We start from the raw sequence: 23,233 nt of genomic DNA, 5'->3' as shown, positions 1-23,233 counted from the left end.
AGTTTTTTCAGTTGGGAGTTTCTTAAGTCAGGTGTCCCCCAAGGTGTTAAAAATTTAAATAGAAATTTTGAGAAGAGCCTGTATACGTAATTTCCTTGTGTTAGATATTGAACAGTGTAGTATGTGATTTTGTTTTAGAGTTGCTTACTGTACAAGTATAATGAAAGAGAAGATGAAGCTGTTGTATGTAATGTTTGCAGGAATTTTGAAGGGAGGAATGATGAGAAATTGATTTATGGTCCATGTCACTGGGTGCTGAGGCAAAAACTTGTTTTACTTTGGTTACTCTTACACAGCTGTTTACAAATGATGGAAATTTGTTAATCAATTTAAAAAGTGGGTTAGGAAAATCTAACTTTTAAATTGCGAGGTCTGTTCAGAAAGCATCTGACCATAGGCTCTAACAAAATAACTAGCTAATCTGTTGCGCTAGGATACTGACCCCTCTCAAAGTAGGCATTTTTGATGTGACACATGTAGGCCAACATTCCACTGTCTGAAACATTTTTCAGTGTCGGTTTTCAGTATCTCCTGGAGGTGCTTCGTCGCATGCGTCATGATTTCTTCTCGGATGAATGTTGCTCAAGGCATGTTGGAGCGTGTAAATTTCGATCCAGACTTTCTGAAGACTATTATCACTGAAGATGAGACTTGGATGTTCAGGTATGACCCAGAAGCCAAAGCACAGTTGTCCCATGCAGGGTCGCCTCGGCCAAAAAAGCATGACAGGTCCGCAGCAAGGTGAAATGCACTCGCATATTGACAATTTTTTTTTCAACTACTGTGGTGTTGTGCCTCACGAATATGCACCAGGTCAGACCTTCAATAAACATTACTACCTCAGTGTTATCCATCGTCTTTGTGACACAGTTCAGCAGAAGAGACCAGACCTTTGGATAGTGGCAAGTTGGAAGCTTCACCATGATAATACCCCTGCCCAGTCTTCTCAACTGATTCAGGAATTTTTTGGCCAAGCACATCCTGCAGGTCCAGCAGGCTCCCTACTCGCCAGACATGGCTCCATGCAACTTTTGGTTATTCTCCAAACTCAGAACTCCGCTGAAGGGTTCCGGATTTGAGACAAGAAAAGAGATCATGACAAATATGACGAAGCACCTGCAGGAGATACCGAAAACTGACTTTGAAATATGTTTCAGGCAGTGGAAAGAACACTGGGCTACGTGTGTCAAGTCAGAAGGGGCTTACTTTAAGGAAGATTAGTATCCTAGCTAAACAGGTTAACTATTTATTTTTTTAGAGCCTAAGGTTGGATACTTTCTGAACAGACCTCGTAAATAGAGTCAGGGTTATGGGGGCTCGAATGGTGAGTAAATAAGTTTGTAGTCTGTATATTTGGGCAGACTTTTGATAGTTCTCTTTCCGTCAGGTTTCTTTTTGCTCTTTGGACACTGCCTCATCCTAATCTTTTGTGAGAAAAATGTGTCTGGATGATGATAATTTTTCTTTTCCTTCTCCACTTGTACAGGGGACTTCCCAGAGAACCCAGTAGTGACGAGAGAGTTCCAGCTGAGCCACAATGCCGAGATCCTGTGTGGCCCAGTCACTGTCAACCGCTGCATTGACCTATCGGGCCAGGCAGCCAATGTGACCCTGGCCTCCCCTGCCCTCTTGGCCTGTCGCTCTCGCACCTACCTCATCCACATCAAAGCCCTTCCTGCCAAGACCACCTCCACCCAGCCACAGACTCAACAGCCACAATCTTCACAGCAGCAGCAGCAGACACAGACACAGCAGCAACAGCAACAACAGCAGGTAGGCACTTCTGAAGATTTCACATAGTTTTTTTTTTTTTTTTTTTTTTTTTTTTGAGGAAGAAGGAACCAAATGCCATGAGCCTGCAAAACTGTTCCTTCCAAGAGAAAAACAAAATACAAGAGAGAGCCAAATTCAAGATCCATTCATTTCGAGATGCCAGGACACACTGCGTTTGAAAGACTGGAGATCATAGGAAGCAGGAAATACAGACAGAGGGAGACAGTTCCAGAGTTGACCTGTTGCATAAATGAAGGACTGGGAGTAACAGTTAACTCTTGCATTAGAGAGTTGGACAGAAAAGGGGTGATAGTTTGCTGCTAGACGGGTGCTACGCGCCCATCGTAGAAGTGGAGGAATGCATGTGGACAGTTCAGAGGAACAGTGACCATTGAAGTAGCGATAGAAAAGAGATAAAGATGCAACAGTGCGGCAAAGAGACAGAGGTTGAAGGGAGTCAGTAAGAGGAGGAGAGTTAATGAGACAAAAAGCCTTTGACTCCACCCTATTGAGAAGAGCTGTATGTGGGGAGCCTCCCCACACATAAGAGTTGTACTCCACACAGGGGCGGATAAAACCCCTGTATAGAGTCAACAATTGTGCAGGGGTAAAGAAGGAACGGAGTCAGCTTAGCAAACCCAATTGCTTGGAAGCAGATTGTACAAGAGATATAATATGATCTTTCCAAGACAAGTCCCAAGCAAATGAAACCCCAAGCATGTTCAAGGATGATGCAGGATTAAGTTGAGTATTATTAAACATAAGTGGGTATACCTGTGGAAGATTTTGTCGGGTTGATAGGTGCAAAAACTGAGTTTTTGATGCATTAAAAACAGTCTTCATTTTAAGGAAGAGACATGTTCTGCTATATTGCAACTTTTTCCATGCACCTGGTACTGTGCATTAAACTGAGGGAAACATGAAAATCAGGTGTTTGGACAGCAGTATAACTTTGATTGATGATTTTTCTGTAATTTTCTCTTGAAATAAAAAGGACTTACTGCAATTCTAATTAAATTCTTTCTGCTACCAGTCACTTTTATTAAACTCATGAAAGACCTCTTGCATTAATTAAGGCTATATCAAGTCCCTCCAGTTCAGAAAGTCTTATCTTAAGCTGAATAAAATCAGTAGTTGGCAAGCATAAAATGAAAAAGATATCCTTTGGCTCATATATCCATACTGAAGGTGGCTCATATCTCCATACTGCAGGATTTAAATGTTGTATGGAGTACAGTAGCCTAGCCTCAGGCCCATGCACCCCAGATAGGGTAATGTATGACTGTTTTTTTTAATAATTTATTTCACTATTCTTGTATACTGAACTCTGTAAACTGTTATTGTAGGAAGTGGGCAAGAATAGTGACCTTGACTTGGTGACCCAATACATGCCACCACAGTCATCCACCTTTCTGGACCGTTTTGCGGCGACCTCCAACAAGCGGGTAGACCAAGCCCGTGGCTGTGATGTCATACAGGAGCTGTCCATCACAGTCCGCTGCTGTGTTAAAACCTCCATACCACATGACAGGTACAGTGCACATTTTCTATCACCCATTTACGTGTGGGATATGATGCCTGTTATGTGAGGGTGAGAATTTTGAAGGTTTGCTGAAAATTTTGCAGGATTTGTATCACTGATCATTGGTGGCCATACAGGATTTGTCCATCATGGTCCAGTGCTGTGACAAAACCTCCATTCATTATAACAGGTAGAGCACATGTCTAATAATTACCCATTTTAAGTGTGAAAGATGCATGCCTGTGAAAATTTTGAAGGCTTTGAAAGTTGAATGTACATGTAACCTATAGATTGTTTTTCTTTTATTGCTTTCCTTTTCCTGTTTCCAGATTCCACCAATCCATTTCTTAGTGGCAAGTAAGACTAGGTTGATGATGTTTGTAAGTAGGTATAAAGATAATTGGTCATTGGCCGTCATTAACTTGCTAGGTACAGCCATTAGCTACAAGCATGACAACTAGCAAAAAAATAATTCACTCTCAGTCTGGGAGCTCAGTGACTGGTATGTTGAGTCAGATGTTCAGATTCCTTGTCTTGCACTGTTAAATGTCTTATGTATTGATGTACATGCAGTTGATGTATTTTTCTAACAGTTTAATAGACTGTTGGGAAATTATGAGAAGGTTTTGATACCTTCTTTGGCTCTCAGCTCACAGAAAATGTTCAGCTACCCGAGTGTGGGGATTGCTTAGGAGGAATCATGGTATCATTTAGGTTGATTTATGTGATGACTTCTGTATAAGTAGTGCTTTTTTTTTTTTTTAAATAATAATAATAATAATACTAAATAGCAAGATTAATTGTTGTTTGTTTGATTGTAGACTGCAGAGACTGTCCCTGGTAGAAAATGAAACTTTCCACAAGAACTTGGTGGAAGCAGTAATAAGTGAAACATCTAGTGACCATGTTAGACATCGAGCCCTTGATCTCCTGCTGTGGATCACATCCATCCACACTGCAGCTGGTATGTTTTATTCCAGATTTCATTGGATTAAATTTTATTGCTAAATGTTGTTTTTAATGTAGATGCATATAATCATTACCTTTTACTGATCCTGTGCAAATTTTCTCCAAAGCCCCTTTTTTCTGTAAAAAAGAAAGAGGAGTGTTTGAAATTCAGCCACTCTTTACTTGTAAGATATAGTTGATATATGCAAACCACATCGAGTGATGCACCTACACCTAATATGTTATAACCATAAAACGCACTCAGATTGGCTTCAGAACCCCACTTTCCACTTCCTTCAGTCTGTGGGTAACTCTACAATGAGTGACAAGCCAAATGGTTTCTTGTACACCAGGAAACCATTTACTACGTGGGGTGGTAACCACATAACCAAATTATGGCGCCTGGTGGTTTAGTGGAAATCTAGACACTTCAGTCGGATTGAGCCTGTGTAGGTTTATATCCAAGGGGTAGTTGGGGTTTATTGCTCACGTAATGCCACTCAGGGATGGGTGAGGCTAGTCACTTTCATCTTAACTGTCAGGACCAACTTGCCTAGCTCCGGGCTTCTACACTCTTCATGGGACAACACAGGATTTGATGATGATGATGGTGATTTTTACTGTGGTAGGTGTGGGCACTCACCATCCACTCACTCGAAGTAGTGGTGCTCTCGGGTGCTGCCCTTTCCTCTTTTCCTTCCGTCTTTCCTTCCTTCCTCTTCTGTCTTTCTTTCATTCTTTCCACCTCCTTCTGTCACTCTACACTGAGTGTCAAGCCAAATGGTTTCCTGAACACCAGGAAACCTTTTACTACGCTGGGTGGTAACTATATACCCAAATTATGGCTATTGGTGGTTTAGTGGGTAATTAAGGTGCTTCAATCAGATTTAGCCAGTGCAGGTTTATTTCCAAGGCGTGGTTGGGGTTTATTGCTCATGTTATGCCACTCAGGAATGAGTGGGGCTGGATATTCTCATCTTAAATATCAGGACCAGCTTGCCTAGCCCCAGGCTTCTATGCTCTTCATGGGACAACACAGGATTAGATGATGATGATTTTGATTATTATTATTATCATTTTTGTTATTATTATTATTATCATTTATTATTTAGTATTCCTTTCCTATCTAGCTTACTTAATCACTTCCTCTTATTCCTCATTCCAGTTGATGACCGCACCATCAGTGTGGGTATTATCACAATGCTGCAGCTGCACCTGTCTGGCCTGGTGCGGTCATGCCTCCTCCTTGGCAACCGCAGCATCGCTCACAAGGCTGCCAAGGTCATCGTCACTGCTCTCGAGTGAGTACAGTGTGGTACTGAATATTGTTTTCCAGTAATATTGAGGCCTTGTGGCTTATTAGAATGCCTTAGTTGGATTGATGATCCTACCATTTGCATAGGATCAGGCCCCAAGAGGGAATGGGAGGTTTTTCAGTTGTGTAATGTCAATGAAAGTAGGTTGGTCATCTACCCTTAAATGTACTGCTAGACTGTACTAACATTACCAGAGCCCCCTACACCACAAAAGGGTAACACTAGCTTGGCTGTTACCTCCCTTTGGGAGAAAAGTGGGTGGGATGGAGACATTCTTCTATACCTTTCCTTCATCAGTTAACATGCCACTTGCAGAGGGTTGTGTGTGGCCAATGGCAAGACATTGTAGTATTTGGAAGGGTGTACAGTGAATAATATGAGATTGGCAATTAAGTGTGTGTGTGTGTCTTCCATGTGCTGTGTATTATGTCTTTTATGAGGCCAGAGGAGAGGATTTTCATCTGTGAAAACTCTCAAACACATCCTTTTCATAAGGCCAGAGGAGAGGATTTTCAACAATCAAAACTGTGCCAAACACAACCACATCTTAATGCAACTCATTTTTGCAGAGAGTCACTTGTGGTTGGAGACACGACAGAGTTGGGGTGGGTGACCGGGGACTCTGCAGGATCATTTTAGACGTGTGGGGGCTTTGTAGACACTGTTGAAACATTTTAGACCTGAGTGGGTGACAGGAGTCACTGCTGGCACATTTTAGACATGGGTGGGTGGCTCTGGTGATGCTGCTAAAGCATTTTGGATAACCATAAAATCCCACTGATCACACCTGTTTCATAAGCCAACTAATTTTTGCAGGGGGTCACGTGTAGTTGAGGGTGGGACAGTGTTTGGGTGGGCAGTTCTGGAGGCGCTGCTGGAGTGGCTGGACCAGGTGCTGCTGTGCCAGAGTGCTGGTGCTCTGCACTGGTTCTTCACCCTTCTTAATCATGTCAAGTGGTGCAACCCGTGGGGCACTGCACGCAAGGTCAGGCCTAGGAATGCCTTTTTTTTTTTTTTTTTTTTTTTTTTTTCAAATGATTTTAAGTGATTATTACAAAGAGAATTTATTTTATTTACATGAGGATGAATATTTATCTCCTGTATATACAAGTACAGTACCAAATAATTAAAAACATATAGTGAACTGGAATTTTATCATTTAGTTCTAGAGATTTTGACCAGTCATTTACCTATACATGTCATAGAGCCATGGGCCCATAAACCCTGCTTTAGATGAACTGAGACTAACTAAATTTCATGGCAGCCAATGATGATAATATATATGTGATAATAATGATATGTAATTCTCCTGCTTTAGGTAACACAGTTATTGACAATGGTGTCGGAAGCTCTGAGCAAGAAGGTGGATCCTCTCCATGCAGTATTACAAACAAGATTTAATCTTTATGGAACTCCCTTTGAGCGAGAGCTGTTTGACACTGACCCTCCTCTACTTACCAGACAGACAGTGAGTAGACAAGAATAGTTATCTTTTACATTTCTGAATATTTTAATGTAAGGTTGAATTAAGATATTTTTAATTATTGATAATGCTTTATTATTTTGTTCAGCTTTGAAACTGGTCAGCTTTTCCTTAGAAAGCAGGTACTGTGCTTACTGGAGTTATTCTTCTAAATTTCTGTTTAACCCCTTTTAAAACATTGGTTAACTTGAGTACAGTATAGTACAGATAGTCCTCAAGTTGCAGTGGGGTTACATTCTGACAGGTCTGTCGAATGTCAGACATGCATATACGGTACAGTACTGTCAGAAGTCAGACATACAATACACATTACGAAGTCACGTGTTCACACATTTTTAAAGTTAATAATACGGTATGCCTAAATACCTGAAATATCTGTTACTCAGAATGTAGAACAGTACTGTATGTTGGAAAGTGGTCATTAAATGGGGCACAGTGGGTCATAATACATGTGTTTCTTCTTCATTTTACCCCAACCTTGGCCTGAAATTGCCCGCTTCCTATAATGATTGCTGATTTGTAATAACGGACTATGGTATTCCCTTGATTATCAGATGTAAGAGAGCCAAAGGCATGTCTGGGTAATGGCTCTGTCCAGATAATGGACTTCTTCCCTGGCCCCCATTTGCACATAACCTAACTTTGAAAGCCAGTGTAATTGGTCACCACAGTACAGTGTACAATGCTTGTACCTGTTGTTTAACACTACCTGGTCAAGCGGACCTATAAACCACAGCCAAGCAATTACTATGGTCAAGCAGGCCCATCAGCCACAGACAAGCAATCACCACTGCAGGGTGTGACCCTGCAGTGATGTGAAAACATGAAAAAACCGGCCACACAAGAAAAATGCAGTGGGCACACAAAACATAATGGTAATATGGAATAAAATCATGGTAAAATAGAATAAAATCATGGCAGTAAATTAGAATAAAATGAACATCAACACTCATGATGCGACCATCCTGCATCAATCATACCCAGGATCTCCCTCTTCTAAAGAGTCAGCACTGCCCTCTTCCTTTTCACTTGTGGAGGGGCCATCATCTCACACCCTAGGAAGAGGCATGCAAGGAATAACAAGGCCTTAGGCAGGTAGGGAACAACCACAAAAACCACCATGTGCACCACGATACCAACTGTCAGAGAGGAGCTGTTTACTACACTGTCGCTAGGCAGGAACTGGGAACAACTGAGGGGGGTCTCTTGTGGTCGCTGGGTGAACTACCCAGCCAGATAGGGCAGTGCCGCCGGGTTATTCCCTCCCAGCCGGGTACGAAAATGTTCGTGTGGTCGTAATTTCCACCTGGACACATGCATTTCTTCCGGATATTATGAAAAATTGTACGAATAATGGTTTCAAACAGGCAGCTCACAACGTCCAGGTAATGGATTGCCCGGGTAATGGCCGTCTGGATAATTGAGAGATTATACTAATAATGTACAGTACTAGTCATGAAATGCAGTGACAAAAACTGAAAAAACAAAAGGACAGAATTATGTGCCAAGTCGTGTATAATAGGCATAGTTTGCATTTCTTGTACCAGAATATGCCATTATACTGATTTATTTTCAAACGTGGTTGAAATCCCATGTGGGGTGGGCGACTCTCAGATATACAGTAATAAACTGTTGGCTTTAATGAACCTGGCTTTCCTCCATTTAGTCCATTATAGTTAGGGTCTGCTTGTATTATAATGATATCAGTTATTATCATATTTTTCTTTTGCTCACAGCTAAGCAGCCTCACAAGTGGCCAGTCAAACTCTGGGAACACCACCGGCAACAACAACAATAACAACAATAACAACATCAGCTTTGGTGGGGCTGGCATGTCAGGTAGTGTACAGGGTGGCCCTGGTGGCGGCATTGTACAGAACTCCACTGGGACAGGTATGAAGAACACTGCCCCAGGAGCCAGTGCTGGATACCCCTACATTGCGGCGGGACGGGACGACAGTGATATTGGGGCACTACTGGGGCGGGGGCCACAAGCAGGATCGTTCCTGGGTCTGACTCACACCAGTGCCCTCTGTGGCCTGCTGGAGGTGGAGCCGCTGCACTTTACACTACACATGGCCAGTGATGGAACCAAAATGGAGCGTGCTTCAACAGGTGAGCCAGTATACCACTTTAATGTTCTGCTTAACCCATGGAGTGCTAGCCATAGCTCCAGTTAACCCATGGAGTACAAGCCATAGCTCCAGTTGTGTTTAGGGAGAAGTGTGAGTCACATTTCAGGCTATTCTCAGTAATGGCTGCACTTCAAATTCCACTTCCACATGCATTGGCATCTCATAGTAGCACCCCTCCTTTCATCATACTGCCACACAGCGCTGTCCCAGTTGCCCTTGTGATTGTATGGAAGGTGATAACACATTATCATTTTGATCTGATGACATCACACATGGTCACATGTATCAAAAAAAGAAAGAAAGAAAAAAAAAAAAACATAACCTTATATAAACTGCTATGGCCATGCATGTACTATGGGTCACAAACTGTTGGTGCACAGGGGGTTTGATGCCTACTGAAAACATTCAAACAACTGCTGATGTTACCAGTGTCTTATTTTTTATGAACAATGTCTGTTCATATAAATGTAATGTTTGCTATGTGTTCCAAGAGGATATTGCTAGCTGGCGATATATGACACCTCCCGACATCAGGACTACCAACTCGTGGTAGGTTGGACAGTAACATTTCAGTGACCTTTTTTCTGTGGTCCCAAATGTTTTCATGCATATCGTGCACCGATACTTTTGTGACCCATAGTACATCTGTCACTGCAGAATTTGAAAATGTGTAAAGAAAAATTCATTTTTGTTCTAGGGCTGGTAATTAACTACTCCATGTATTAAGAGCATAAACTATGATAACAGATTAAACATGAGTAAAGGATACTGGCTATATTAAAACTACCTTGAAGGAAACATCTTGAAATGTGGTACAGTACTTTATTTCTGGGTTGACTGTATGAGTGGGTTTAGTTACTGATTTGATAAATTCAGTTATATATATGATTGTGCTGTCCCATATGACTATCTGAGGTGTGTTATTGTGTGTAAGGGGAAGAGGGATGTGCTGGAAAGAGGAAATTAATGAGCCTTAACTTTGAACCAGATAATGAAGGTACAGTAAAAGTTCTTCAATCCGATCACCAATAATCCGAATATCCCAATACAGTACTCCAAATGTTTTGAGGCAGCACTGAAATCCTGCTAGTGGCGGGGAGTTGCAGCAAGCAGGGAGGATGGTCATTTTCAGTTTATACCAGTGCCCAGTCTGACGCTCTTCCGATAATTCTGTTCAGTTTTTGTACCAATAAGTGACTGCATCAAAGTAGAAATTGCTCCCACATCTGCTAGTCATGGTGGAAAGAAAACTGATAAATGAAAGCATGTAACACAATAAGTGATAAACTTAAGGTCTGACCCCCCTCCAGCCAGCAGAACCCTCCTGCTTTCCCCCCTTCCCCGCTCTCCCTCCTACCCTGCCACACCCTCGAGTTTTTTCTTTTCCAGTCATTTTTTCGCCCAAAATATTTGAATTAGTGGATTTGTTTTTACACCATTAGAAAGTTGAGACTTTGTAGAGTAAGATGAAAGAAAAACGAAAGTGATACTGCATAAAGTAAAATAGTTGTGACTATTATAAATTGAGGGAGCGTATAAAAATGTTTATCCCATTTTTTTCTAAGTGTATTTTGGTCACGTTTTTAAATTTTCCCATGAATGAAAATAGTATCACTGAACTGGAGTGTTAATGATCATGTACAAATATCTATTGCTGTCAGAGGTCCCACCCAGCAATCGGGGGGGGGGGGGGGATTCAGAAGACTCTTTGGTCCCCTGCCATTCGGATTGCGAGACTTTTACTGTAATTGAGAGAGGCCTAGATACCTTCCAGGACTCTCCCAGTTCACTATATGGTAAGGGAAGGAGTGAACATTGATGAGATGCAGTTTAAGTTTATGCCAGGCAGAGGGACCAGTGATGCCATACTCATTGTTCAACAGCCTCAGGAAAATATACAGGTCCTCCCCTACTTTCAAATAGGTTACGTTCCGAGACACTGCTCGTAAGTCGAAAACACTTTTAATACTCCTAACTAACTGAACATCACAGCCTATCCAAGCCCACCAAGCCTTTTAAACTTTCTTAGAACACTTACATTAGGCTACAGTTGGGCAAAATCATTAACACAAACCTATTTTATAATAAAGTTTTGAATATCTCATGTAATTCTACATAATTTATTGAATATTTTACTGAAATTACATATTCGTAAGTGCGGAAATTTGTAAGTAAGCCGTTCGTAAGTAGGGGAGGACCTATATATAGGAAAGTAAAGGGAGCTGTACTTTGTTTTTGTTTTGGTGAAGGCCTTTGACAGAGTCCCTAGGGAGGTGGTGAAGTGGGCAATAAGAAAGCTTAGGATTGTGGAGTGGCTGGTTTGAGTGGTTATGGCTATATTGTATATCTGGGTGCTTGCACCCAAGTGAGAGTGAATGGAAATTTGAGTGATTAGTTTTCCACAAATTAGGCATGCATCAGGGGACAGTCGTAAGCCCTTTGTTGTTTGTCAAGGTGCTTGAAGCTCCCATCTGACATCAGAAATGGACTCTAATGGGAGATGTATGCTAATAACTTGATATTGATTGCAGAGAATGAAAGGGAGGCGGAGAGAAGATTTAGGATATGGAGAGATGAAATGAGGCAAAAGGGTTTGAGAGTAAATGTGGATAAAACAAAATTGATGATATCTAGGGCTGGTGGCAGTACTGTGAAAGCAGAGAGAGTGTGGCCATGTGCAGTTTGCCACATAGGTGTGGGAAGTAAATTCATCTTGTGCAGTGTTTATAAGTGGATGCTTAAGAGATCTAGTGTTATTAGAGTTAGGCTGTGAAACAATGCCGAGTTCATGTGTGTGGTGTGTTGGGGAGAGCATGGAGAGTCTCTTGAATGTGTGGAGGAGTTATCTTATTTGGATGACATGTTATGTGTTGGAGGAGGTGGCTGTAGGGGTTGTAGGAAATTCAGGGAGCTGTTTTCTTTCCTAACATTTAGAGGGCTCTCCATGATAAGGGATCTTTGTATGTGGCTTGTGTTAAGAATGTAATGCTGTATGGTTCTGAGATGTGGGCAGTAAAGAAAGAGGATATATGTATACTTTAATGTACAGAAGTGGCAGTGAATAGATGGGTGTGTAGTACAGTACATCCTTGAATGTGAGGCCTTGGGGGGGGGGGCAGAATTGTGATTGAAGAGTTGAGAGGAAGGATGGGACTTAAGTATTGATGTCGTGATGAGGAGTAGATTGAGGTGATTTGGGCATGTTAAGAGGATGGAGGGTGACAATTGGGTGCAGAATGTGAGAAGTGTGAATGTCAGGGGTAGGGTAGCGAGAGGTGGACTGAAAAGATCAGGGACAGGGTGATAGTGTGTGGCCTCAGGAATAAGGGACTGAATAGGGAGGCTGCCAGAAGTTAAGCAGTGTGGAGAACCGCCGTTAGGTGACCAAGACGTTCACATACCTGCATATTGGCCCTATTATAAATGATACAACATCCAAGTGAGTCTCCTGTTGCCCTGTGAATCCCCTAGTTTTTATAAGTCCAGTACACCTTCGATATAACACACTAATTGGTACCAGACCCTTGATTTTAGAAATGAACACCATGCCTTTTGGTAATTTCCCAGACGTCCTGGGTTTTGTCGAACAATGATAATTTAATATAGAGCATGGCGTTCTGTCATACAGTTGTGCACAGTAACATACAGCTAGGTCTAAATGGCCCCTTTCTCAATAAATGCTCTATTTATGACTCCCCTCATGATGCTGGTCACTCAGAGACTGATGCAGCCTTCTGCGGGTTGCGGAGGAGCGAGTATGTGTGTGTATGTGTATGTGTGTGTGTGTGTGTGTGTGTGTGTGTGTAGGAATGCAACACTGGTCGATGTTTCCCACATGTTCATTCTTGTACCAAACGAAAATTTGTTAAATGAACATAATGTTCAGCCAGCTCAGGATGGTCGTTAAAACTGAAATTCGTTACAAGAGGGTTTTGTATATCGAAGGTTTACTGTACTTATACGTTGTCTGCATATCTTCAGGTCACCCCGGGAGCCCCTTCATGATGCAACCATTTACCCTACCTGGGGGCATGGATGGCGTAGCTCTGGCCCAAGTTGAGGCCACCAACACATCGGGCACTGCCAAGGCTGTAGACGCTTCAGTTACCATGGTTAGTAAGAGGTTATTGGAGTTTGTTGTGATTTTTTTTATGTCTTGAACTGTTCATACGGAAAATTCCTTTAAAATAAGGCTCTAGTGAGGCCAGAACTGTTGCAGCTTCAGTATAGACAGCACTTCCATATGTAGTTATAATTCATCGAATCATGTAGTTTGTGATTTGTGATACCATATTGTAAATATTAGCTGATTTGCCATGGTTTGTTGTGAGCCTGTTTTGGTGTGATAATGTGAAGGATGACTTGCGTACAGGTGATGGACTTCCTTACAGTAATTCTTCATTATATTGTCACTAGCAAAAGTTTGCCAACACCTCTGAGCAGGCTGTGGCAAAGGAAGATGTTACATGGATAACTGAACCACAATTACCAAGCAATCATTGTCTGGGCTGAGACTATTGCTCATCCATATCTGCTATACACAGCTTATCCTCGTGGAGGCTATGCCTCCTCCATTTTCCCGGCACCTCGTCACATGAAAGGACCCTGTTCTGACCCTGGCGGGACACTGTCTACCACTTGAAGGAAACTGCATGTTTGTGATTGATGGGTCTGCCTATCCAGACAGACTAGCATAGAGCAATAATGAATGATAATTGTGATAGCAATATGAAGCACACAACAAAAGATCATGAGAAGGAAGGATGTTCTCTTACATTTAAGGAAGAATTAGATAAAGTGAAGGGAGCACATGTTAATAGGAGACTTTTGGCAGACTTTTGTTAGTGATGGTACATCTCTTCTGCTGACCTATATTAATAAGGAACCATAGATAAATTATAATCATCATCATCCTAATCCAGTTTCCCCCACTCACATGAGATGAAAGTTCAAGAGCACAGCTCATTAATCTTCTAGGGAATATGGCTTAGAGAACAAAAGAAGCCCAAGGTACAATTGCAGACAGAATTCTTGCATTCATTTTCTAGTCAGACCATCAAGAAAATCACAATATTCTGAAGTGTTTGGTGGGTTCCATTGAATGCTTTTTCAGGTTCCAAAAGTCACTGCTGACTGTGTTGATATCTCTTGTCAAGAAGTGATTTGTTATCTGTAGCTGCAGCTGTATTGTCTTCCCTCCCCTTGTTTTGTTTTTTGTGCTGTAGGAAGTATATGGGTACGTAAAGCATAAGTTGAGGGCAGTAAAGGTTTCATGTGTTGCTTGTCATTTTAACCTCTTCATCCTGTGGATGTTTTCCATTATATTCTTGCTACCTTCAGATGGTTGTATTTAATTTAAAAGACATCTTGTACTGCAGGGATTAATGAAGGCTGTGTCAGATTCATCGAGTATGAAATTTCTCCAAAGCTGGATAAAATTGTTTGGAAGTGTTGTTGAAAGTAAAGCATGCATCACTGGATTAAAGAGGTCAGCTTCCAGTATCATTTACAAGACATGAGGAATATGTGGGTAGGATCTTTTTCCCCTTGCCACAAGGAATTGACATTTACCTCTTACATAAGATACTATAATTCATCATCATCATCATCATCATCATCATCATCCGGACCTCCTTTCCCACCCTAGGGCAGGGTGAGGAGTAGCAACGTTCAGAGAACCCAGATTTGCCAAGTCCAATGGGCCACGCTTCCATTCACTCACCATTCAAGCCCCCAGAATCCTGGATCAGTCTGATCACTTAACGATGGCAGATGTATCAGATACTATAATTACAAGAAAAAAATAAGTTTGTAGAGTTGCGTCATATCCAGTATGTATTTTAGTTAAATTTCTTCTGAGTCATGATACTTGTGTACTGAGTATTAGCTTATCGTATATTTTGTTTACGTAATTTCATAGGGGTGGTTGTCTGTTTGTGGTTGATTGGTTTGTGTGGCCAGACAGACTGGGGTTGCATAATAACAGCAGCAGCAGCAACATATTTTATGTAATGTATTCCTCACACAGTTGGAGATTTACTATGATATAAAGGTTTATTGGTAGTGATGGTAATTTTCACCAATAATTTTGTTACAGCTTCACAAGGCTGTTGAAGACATGGCAGTGAAGAACCAAGCGGTAGAATTATTACTGGCAAAGAAAGCAACGAAAACTTATCTTGAGAAACTTCAAACACTCAGCGACCAGCTTGCCTCCATGAAACATTGCCTCCAGAAGGTGTGTCATTCAGTTCCACCTCACTTTACTTACATACCTTTACAGTCCATCCACAGTAAGGCTTGTATTCTTGTCTACAGTAAGGCCTGTCTTTTCATCCACAGTAAGGCTTGTATCTCATCCATAGTAAGGCTTTTAGTCTCATCCACAGGAAGACATGTACTGTATTCTCATCAGTTAAAGTGACTCCCTACCACCTCATTCTTATCTGTACATTTCTATATGTGGTGTTGTAATAGTCTGTTACACTTTATTTATGGCACTTCCTAGACTTAAGTACTCTGCAAGAGAACATTAAGGTGTATGAAAAATGTCACTAAGGAGGAGTATCAATACTCATTTTTACGCTAACTTGGCCTAAAAGATTGATATAATTCTACTTTGAAGACTTGAATGTGATGCTAGTCACAGAGTTCTGTGGAGAGGATGTAGAGCTGTAGTATTTTATTCTGCCACTGAGCTGTGTGAATTACTACATCCATCCATCCATCATCCAATCTTACGTCGCCCCATGAGGAGCGTAGAAGCCCGGGGCTAGGCAGTTGGTCCTGACATTTAAGATGAGAGCAATAGGGAAAAAAAATCTAGGCCAAGTCAGGGTGGAAAAGATTATAGTAAGCCTTTTTCAGTAACAAGAGTATGGCCCTGAAGTGAAACAACTTAAGGTGAGACATGCATTCTTTTGTGATTTAGGGGTTAAAAGCACAAAAAATTGCTCCTTTCTAACATGAGAACAACTTTTCATTGAAACAGTAGCAGTCAGACAGGGCAGTGCTCCTGAAGTGGATGGAAAACTGAGATAATGAGAGCTGGAGCTCTTGTTTTACCAGCCTGGAGGACCATCCCCTTTTGCTGAACTTTTTCATTGTTTCAGTAACACAGGGAGTAGGTCAACATACTGTCCAATACATTATCCTCTAACTGTTTACACCAAACTACATACACATCACACAGCACTTTTCTTGAATCATTAAAAAGTGGCATCTCAGTACCCAACCTTAGAGTTCCCCGGGGAGGATGGGATACCATAAATGCCCCCACCATCTGCCCCTCTCTTGGCGACGACCAAGCAAGGTGTGTAGAACAACCTTTGTGTGACTCTCTCTCCTCTGCAAATATTTATGGCATTTCCTCTAATTTTCTCTCTTCGACACCACTTCTCTTCCTCTAAATCTCACCTTCTCTTCCTCAGTGAGACTGCTGTCTGAGGCAGCTGATAGCAAACCTTTCTTTGTGTTGTCCTACTTTCTGGATACTCATTTTGAAGCCAAAGGTGGTTGTTGTGTACAGGCTGCCCTCAACTTAGGAAAATAATTGGTTCTTAAAGGTCTTTCGTCAGTCATTTTTTTTTGTAAGTCCATCTCTCTCTCTCTCTCTCTCTCTCTCTCTCTCTCTCTCTCTCTCTCTCTCTCTTTCGGGGGGACAGTCTTGTTTTATTTGGTTCTGTCTCATCATGCATAAAAAAAAAAGAAGGAGAAGGACAGTATATCAGGTACTTAATGACACAACTTTAAACAAGGACTTAAACTACAGGAGGCCTATATGCTTTCTAGCTACGGATAACTCCACTTAACCCATTCCATTTGAGGGCATCTAATTGCTGTTTTCTTACTGCTGCCAGATTATTTCCTAAGATCAAGAGATATCCTTATGGTGAAGGAGTTAATTAAAATTATATCCAACCCTGCCAGTTTTTAGAATATATTTATGTATTGGATTGCCCGTCATACAGTATTTAACTTGCAGGCAAAACAGCGTACCCAAACCCTAGCGAAGGTAGTGGCGGCAGAGAGCTCAGCGGCGCCAGTAGTAGAGGGTGAGGTGGGGAAGGCGGGTGTGGAGGAGAAGGAAGAAACATGCTCATCATCCTCTGCATCATCCAGCACCTCCTCCTCGGATGCCACTCCTGACCACGAAGGGTTGGGGCTCCCTGGTGATCCTTCTCACCCTGCAGGCCAGTATGTTGGTAATGGAGACATTGATGTGGCCTCTAAGATTGACTTTGGCCTGACTGACAAAGATGCAGTAGAAGGAATCAAGCCAAGTTTTGTTGCCAACACGTATATTAAGCGTAAGAGTGAGGAAGACATGAGTTCACTAGAAAGCAAAGCCTCCACCCCATCTGCAGGCCATCCCCCTCCTAAAGAATCAGGTTCTGGGGTGAAGAAGAACACAGCAGCAGTGCAGGGCAGTTTGGGTGCCCCTTGGCAGCAGTTGCTGTCACTACCACCACAACAGATGCTGGTGATTGAGAGGATGCACTCAGGGGCGCGACGCTTTGTGGTACTTGACTTTGGTGCGCCCATCCTCCTTACAGGTTAGTTATTCCTTCTTTATTGAAGGTATGAAACATCAGCTTTGTGTGTTATGTCCTGTGAGGCAGAATTTTAAAAATGAAGTATAGCATATACCAGTTTGGAAAAATATGAAAAGAGGAAGTGTATTTGGACACTAAAGTATAAGATTTTGTGTGTGTGTGTGTGTGTGTGTGTGTGTGTGTGTGTGTGTGTGAGGTGGAGCCAGGATTTGGGAGAGTTTGAATGATTGGATGATTGTGTAGCACATGTCACTGGTTATGCTACTGATACCTGTAGTCCCACTTTTGTACAGTGGAATCTCCTAAATCGCACATTTCTAAACAGCGAATTTATAATACATGGTATCATACAACAGTTTGCTAGGTCAGTAATTCGCGGAAATTATACATAATCTGGAATTGCAACCTCGAAAGCGAAGGTTTCCCAATGCGTTTTTGAACATCTGCTATGCTGTGTTTGCACAAGTGGTGGTGTGTGTGTGTGTGTGTGTGTGTGTGTGTGTGTGTGTGTGTGCGCGCTTATTTCTTTCTCTCTCTCTCTCTTTCTCTCTCCCCCTCCCCTCCCTCCCTCTGTAGGGGTAAGGTTGGGGGATTTTTTTTTTTTTTTTTTTTTTTTTTTAATGCTAGGAAGAAGGAACCAAAGGCCACGAGCCCGCAGTAACTGTTCCTTCCATGAGAAAAACAAAATACAAGAGAGAGCCAAAATCAAGATCCGATCATTTCGAGATGCCTGGACACACTGCATTTGAAAGACTGGAGATCATAGGAAGCAGGAAATACAGACAGAGGGAGACAGTTCCAGAGTTGACCTGTTGCATAAATGAAGGACTGGGAGTAATGGTTAACTCTTGCATTAGAGAGTTGGACAGAAAAGGGATGAGAGTTTGCTGCTAGACGGGTTCTACGCGCCTGTCATAGAGGTGGAGGAATGCAAGCAGACAGTTCAGAGGAGCAGTGACCATTGAAGTAGCAATAGAAAAGAAATAAAGAGGCAACAGTGCGACGAAGAGACAGTGGTTGAAGGAAGCCAGTAAGAGGAGGAGAGTTAATGAGACAAAAAGCCTTTGACTCCACCTTATTGAGAAGGGCTTTATGTGGGGAACCTCCCCACACATGTGAGTTGTACTCCACGTGGGCGGATAAAACCCGCGTATAGAGTCAACAGTTGTGCAGAGGTAAAAAAGGAACGGAGTTGGCTTAGCACACCTAATCTCTTGGAAGCAGATTTTACAGGAGACTTAATATGATCTTTCCAAGATAAGTGAGTGGGGATTTCTGGGGGATTGTTGCGGGTAGGGACATTTCCACCAGGAACCTAATTACAAGGTTTAGCTTGTACATGTCTTTATTAAGGTGTGTAATTCACCGGATCGGTCAGGATCACTTGATGGTCGTGATCGTCAGCTTTTACCCTCCCGGAAGGGAGCTGAAAGCTCATGTAGTCCGATCTAAGGGCAAGGCTGTGACCTTCACACATGCACACACCCATCCCCTTGCTCGAGGGGGACAGTAACCACCCACTTTGTCAGTGAAACTTTTCGCAACCTGAGCGAGGCGCAAACTCCCGTCCACCAGTTGGCAAGCGGGAACGTTACCACTGCACCAGCGAGCGGTGTGTGTGTGTGTGTGTGTGTGTGTGTGTGTGTGTGTGTGTGTGTGTTTGAATAAATACATTACTAATTTATTTTTTAGGTTGTTAGGGTTCGCTGGTGACCAGTTTGATGTCGCTTTGGGCGGTAAGGTGGGCAACTTTTCCAAAATGACAGACTCAGAAGTAATTTTTTCCATAAGATCAGTTATTTCTAAATCGTGAAATTTTAAATTGCGGCATGTGCCCAGTCTCATAAGACTGCGATTTACAAGATTCCACTGTACATTATTTTCCCTTGTTTAGGGATCCTGCCCAGCCTGATCCCTAGATGAGGAAAGAAGTCTGGGTGATAATGATAATGAGTACAGTGACAATTCAGAGATGAAGTGAGAGGAAAAAATAACTTCACACTGTTTTCTTTAACAAGGCATCAGATTTGCTTTGTCTGCATGCTGAATGTTGAGCTGTAAAAAGAAAAATTAACAAGAATGATATTGATAATGAAGAAATGCCATGGAGAGGTTGTAGAGCAGTAGTATTGTCTTATTTTGCCATTAAGCTTGGTGATATAAACAGCTAATGGCTGAAAATCTCCCGTAGGTTTATGTGAATGAACCATGGATAGAAGAATTGTAAATTTTTATGTTAGGCTGGGATGGAGCAGAAAAAACACTGAAAAATTATGTTGGACATGGTTGGATGAGGGATATATCTTGCTTTGGACTACCAAATTATGATGGTGATGATGATAATGATGATGATGAAGAAATCCTTCCTTCCTTCCCTACAGATGTGGTGGTGCCAGCATGTAGTGACCTGGTGTCCCTGAGCATTGACATCTGGATGACTGGTGAGGACATGGATGGTGAGAGACTGGTGGTGGCCTCAGATATTGGCATGCGACCTCTTGTACTGGCAGACTTACAGCCACCACCCCTATGCCGATACCTCAAGGTACTGCAGTATTAATGTTCAGAATTTTACTTCAAGGTGTAAGTAGTAATTGTACTGTAGTTGCAGCCCCAGGCTGAACTGAACATGAACGTGGTGGATTGCAGGTTGAAGTTGCCCTTCTGCTGTCCACTATCCTTCCCTGGAGGATAAGGAGGAAGTTAAGGGATATTTGTATAATAGGCAGTGAAGCTGCCTGCTATATTGGTGCCACCACATCTAGACATCCCCTTCTAACATCAAACTGTAGGTAAAACCACCAAAACGCAAACACAGCTGCACACATCATTCAACCTTACCTCAACACACTACATGAATGGTTCACGACAAACAGGCTCAAAATAGCCCCAGCCAAATCTACAGTGACTCTTCTCACAAACTGGACAGCAGAACACAGTCACATCCCACACCTCACCATAAACAGCACTCCCCTACCACATACACACACACACACCCAAAATCCTTGGTGTAGCATACAATACATCAGTGTCATTTAAACAACCCATCACAAACATTAAAAATAAAATAACACCAAGACTCAATGCCTTGAGGTCACTTGCCCATACAACATTCGGACACAACAAAGAAACCACCACCACAGTATACAAACAATACATACGTTCAGTGGTGAATTATGCAAGCCCTGCCTGGGCTTCGAACCTCACCAAAACACACAACACTCTACAGACCATACAGAACAAGGCCCTAAAAATAATCACAGGCTGCACAGCTACTACACCCACAGACCACCTACATCAAGAAACCTAAGTCCTCAAAGTCAAGGATCACCTAGACATGAGAGGCACCCAGTTTCTTGCTGCAGCCTCCACAAACCCACAACATCCACTACAGTACATGGCAGCACATCCACCCACACCAAGGAACATCAAAACAACACCCAGCTCACGATACCATACACAAATACTGTCATCTCTCCTCCCTTGCCCACCTCAGACCAGCTTCCAGAAGCATATCCACACTCAGATCACTCGCCGCTCCATTCAGTCACTTAAAGACAACACACAGCTGCATGCACGGCCTCCTGACATCCACCCTTCTGAATCCTATCTTCCTCGTGAGGACAGGGTCCACCTGGCCAGGCTGAGATGTGGGCACCATCCAGCCCTCTTAAGCTACCAGAAGAGGCTGGATGACTCCGTCGCTGATGCCTGTCTAGGATGCAACACAGTACCCTTTACTATTAAGCACATTATGGAAGACTGCATTGCACACAATCACCTATGCCAACAACACAACATACACTCTTTGAGAGCTCTGTGGGAAAGCCCGGTCTCGGGGACCCGGGGCTGTTCGGCCAGACTGCCTAGGGAACAACTACTACTACTGCTACTGAGACAGACTTGTTCATTATTGAAGTATCTAGGCAAAGGCAAAGCTGTTACCATTTAATGCATTAAACCATCTTGTGGCCTTTGCAGCAATGAAGCCATCTTACAGCCTTTGCAGCATTCGAGTGAGGAAGACTTTCCTTTGATTCACATCTCTGCTTTAAAACTGTGCTGTCGATCTCTCCTCCATCCTGTGCAAATCTGGAAAGTTGGATCAGGATGTTGATGATGAAACTAGTCAGCCATATCTTTACACTTAAAAGGTAAAAATCTGATCTCATTTAGATTCTTTAGTAACTTAACGTATTGGCACAGGTGACAACGCTGGGACGATACGGTATGAACACATCATCACAATGCAGGATCCCTGTGGGTGCGTTTTATGGCCACACCCTTCTTCTGCCATGGCAGCTACAGCCTGCCCACCCACAGCCACCCATTGTCAGCAAGGTCTCTGCCCAGGTATGTTCATTTGAGCTCATGATTAAGACCAAGAGGTTAGATTTAAAAATGTGATCTTACTTAACAAAGCCATAATTTACATCCTGTGCATGAAACGGATATTCTGTTGAAAATAGATGGAGTTGTAAATTGGTGGGTAAACAGCATTTCATCATCTGTGTTCCATATTCCATGATCAGTTCACCACCTTTTTGGACGACTAGCTAATACTGTAATTTTATTACCTTGTTTATTTTCATTGTGGTAGATGGGGGCGCTCACCATCCTCTCACTCGATGTAGTGCTGCTTTGGGTGTCTGCCCTTTCCTCTCTTCCTTCCTTCCCCTTCTGTCTTTCTTTCCTTCATTCTTTCCTCTTCTGCCTACGGATGACTTTACGCTCCCTCTTCTCACTTTCTTTCCTTCATTCTTTCCTTTTTCTTCTGCCTATGGATGATTCTACACTGAGTGACAGGCCAAATGTTTTCCTAAACAACAGGAAACCATTTACTATGCTGGGTGGTAACCATAAAGCCAAATTATGGCACCTGGTGGTTTAGTGGGTAATTAAGGTGCTACAGTCGGATTGAGCCAGTGCAGGTTTATATCCAGGGGGTGGCTGGTGTTTGTTGCTCATGTAGTGCTATTCAGGGATGAGTGGGCTGGTCACTTTCTTCTTGAATATCGGAACCAACTTGCCTAGCCCAGGGTTCTTACGCTCCTTATGGGGCAACATGGAATTGGATGATGAATGAATGGATGGACTATATTTCATCATCATCTTTACTGTACCCCACCTCCCCCTTTTTTTTTTAAACTAAAATTGTCATCGCTCCATGTGGAATACTGAATTTTAGCTATAAATTATCATAGAATATGATGGGTAAATAACTTATCATCTTTGTTCCATTTCACCACCTTATTGGGCTGCTAATAATTTTATTACTTCGTTTATACTTCAGCCTCTGCGCGCTCTCTCTCTCTCTTTCTCTCTCTCTCTCTCTCTCTCTCTCAGCCTAAAATTGCCATCATCTGGAATACTGAAGTCTAGCCATAGATTAACACTAGAATATGATACTAGTAACAGAAGTACTGTGTAAAGGATTTCGGGACATTGGAATGTTTTTTCCTGCCATCACACTGTATGAAATAAGTTACTGAAGGATGGGA

At 42.3% G+C, this 23,233-nt stretch overlaps 1 protein-coding gene across 1 annotated transcript in view; it reads left to right on the top strand.

Moving 5' to 3' along the window:
* The window catches only part of Bruce (BIR repeat containing ubiquitin-conjugating enzyme), a 131,833-nt gene that overhangs the window by 42,500 nt on the left and 66,100 nt on the right, over window positions 1-23,233 (top strand). Inside the window, exons 15-26 of the mRNA XM_080284846.1 lie at window positions 1,487-1,773; window positions 3,120-3,304; window positions 4,117-4,259; window positions 5,409-5,544; window positions 6,376-6,544; window positions 6,878-7,027; window positions 8,779-9,160; window positions 13,156-13,289; window positions 15,275-15,415; window positions 17,162-17,732; window positions 20,114-20,277; window positions 21,939-22,085. Of these exons, the coding sequence (XP_080140972.1) occupies window positions 1,487-1,773; window positions 3,120-3,304; window positions 4,117-4,259; window positions 5,409-5,544; window positions 6,376-6,544; window positions 6,878-7,027; window positions 8,779-9,160; window positions 13,156-13,289; window positions 15,275-15,415; window positions 17,162-17,732; window positions 20,114-20,277; window positions 21,939-22,085 (2,609 nt within the window). The remainder of the gene's footprint in view (window positions 1-1,486; window positions 1,774-3,119; window positions 3,305-4,116; window positions 4,260-5,408; window positions 5,545-6,375; window positions 6,545-6,877; window positions 7,028-8,778; window positions 9,161-13,155; window positions 13,290-15,274; window positions 15,416-17,161; window positions 17,733-20,113; window positions 20,278-21,938; window positions 22,086-23,233) is intronic.

This window comes from Coenobita brevimanus, chromosome 103 (genome assembly GCF_032717465.1).
Source record: "Coenobita brevimanus isolate Jiangsu-jjx chromosome 103, ASM3271746v2, whole genome shotgun sequence".
NCBI classification, from domain to species: domain Eukaryota; kingdom Metazoa; phylum Arthropoda; class Malacostraca; order Decapoda; family Coenobitidae; genus Coenobita; species Coenobita brevimanus.
The sequence above is the reverse complement of the archived record's forward strand: the minus strand, read 5'-3'. Positions and strand labels throughout refer to the sequence as shown.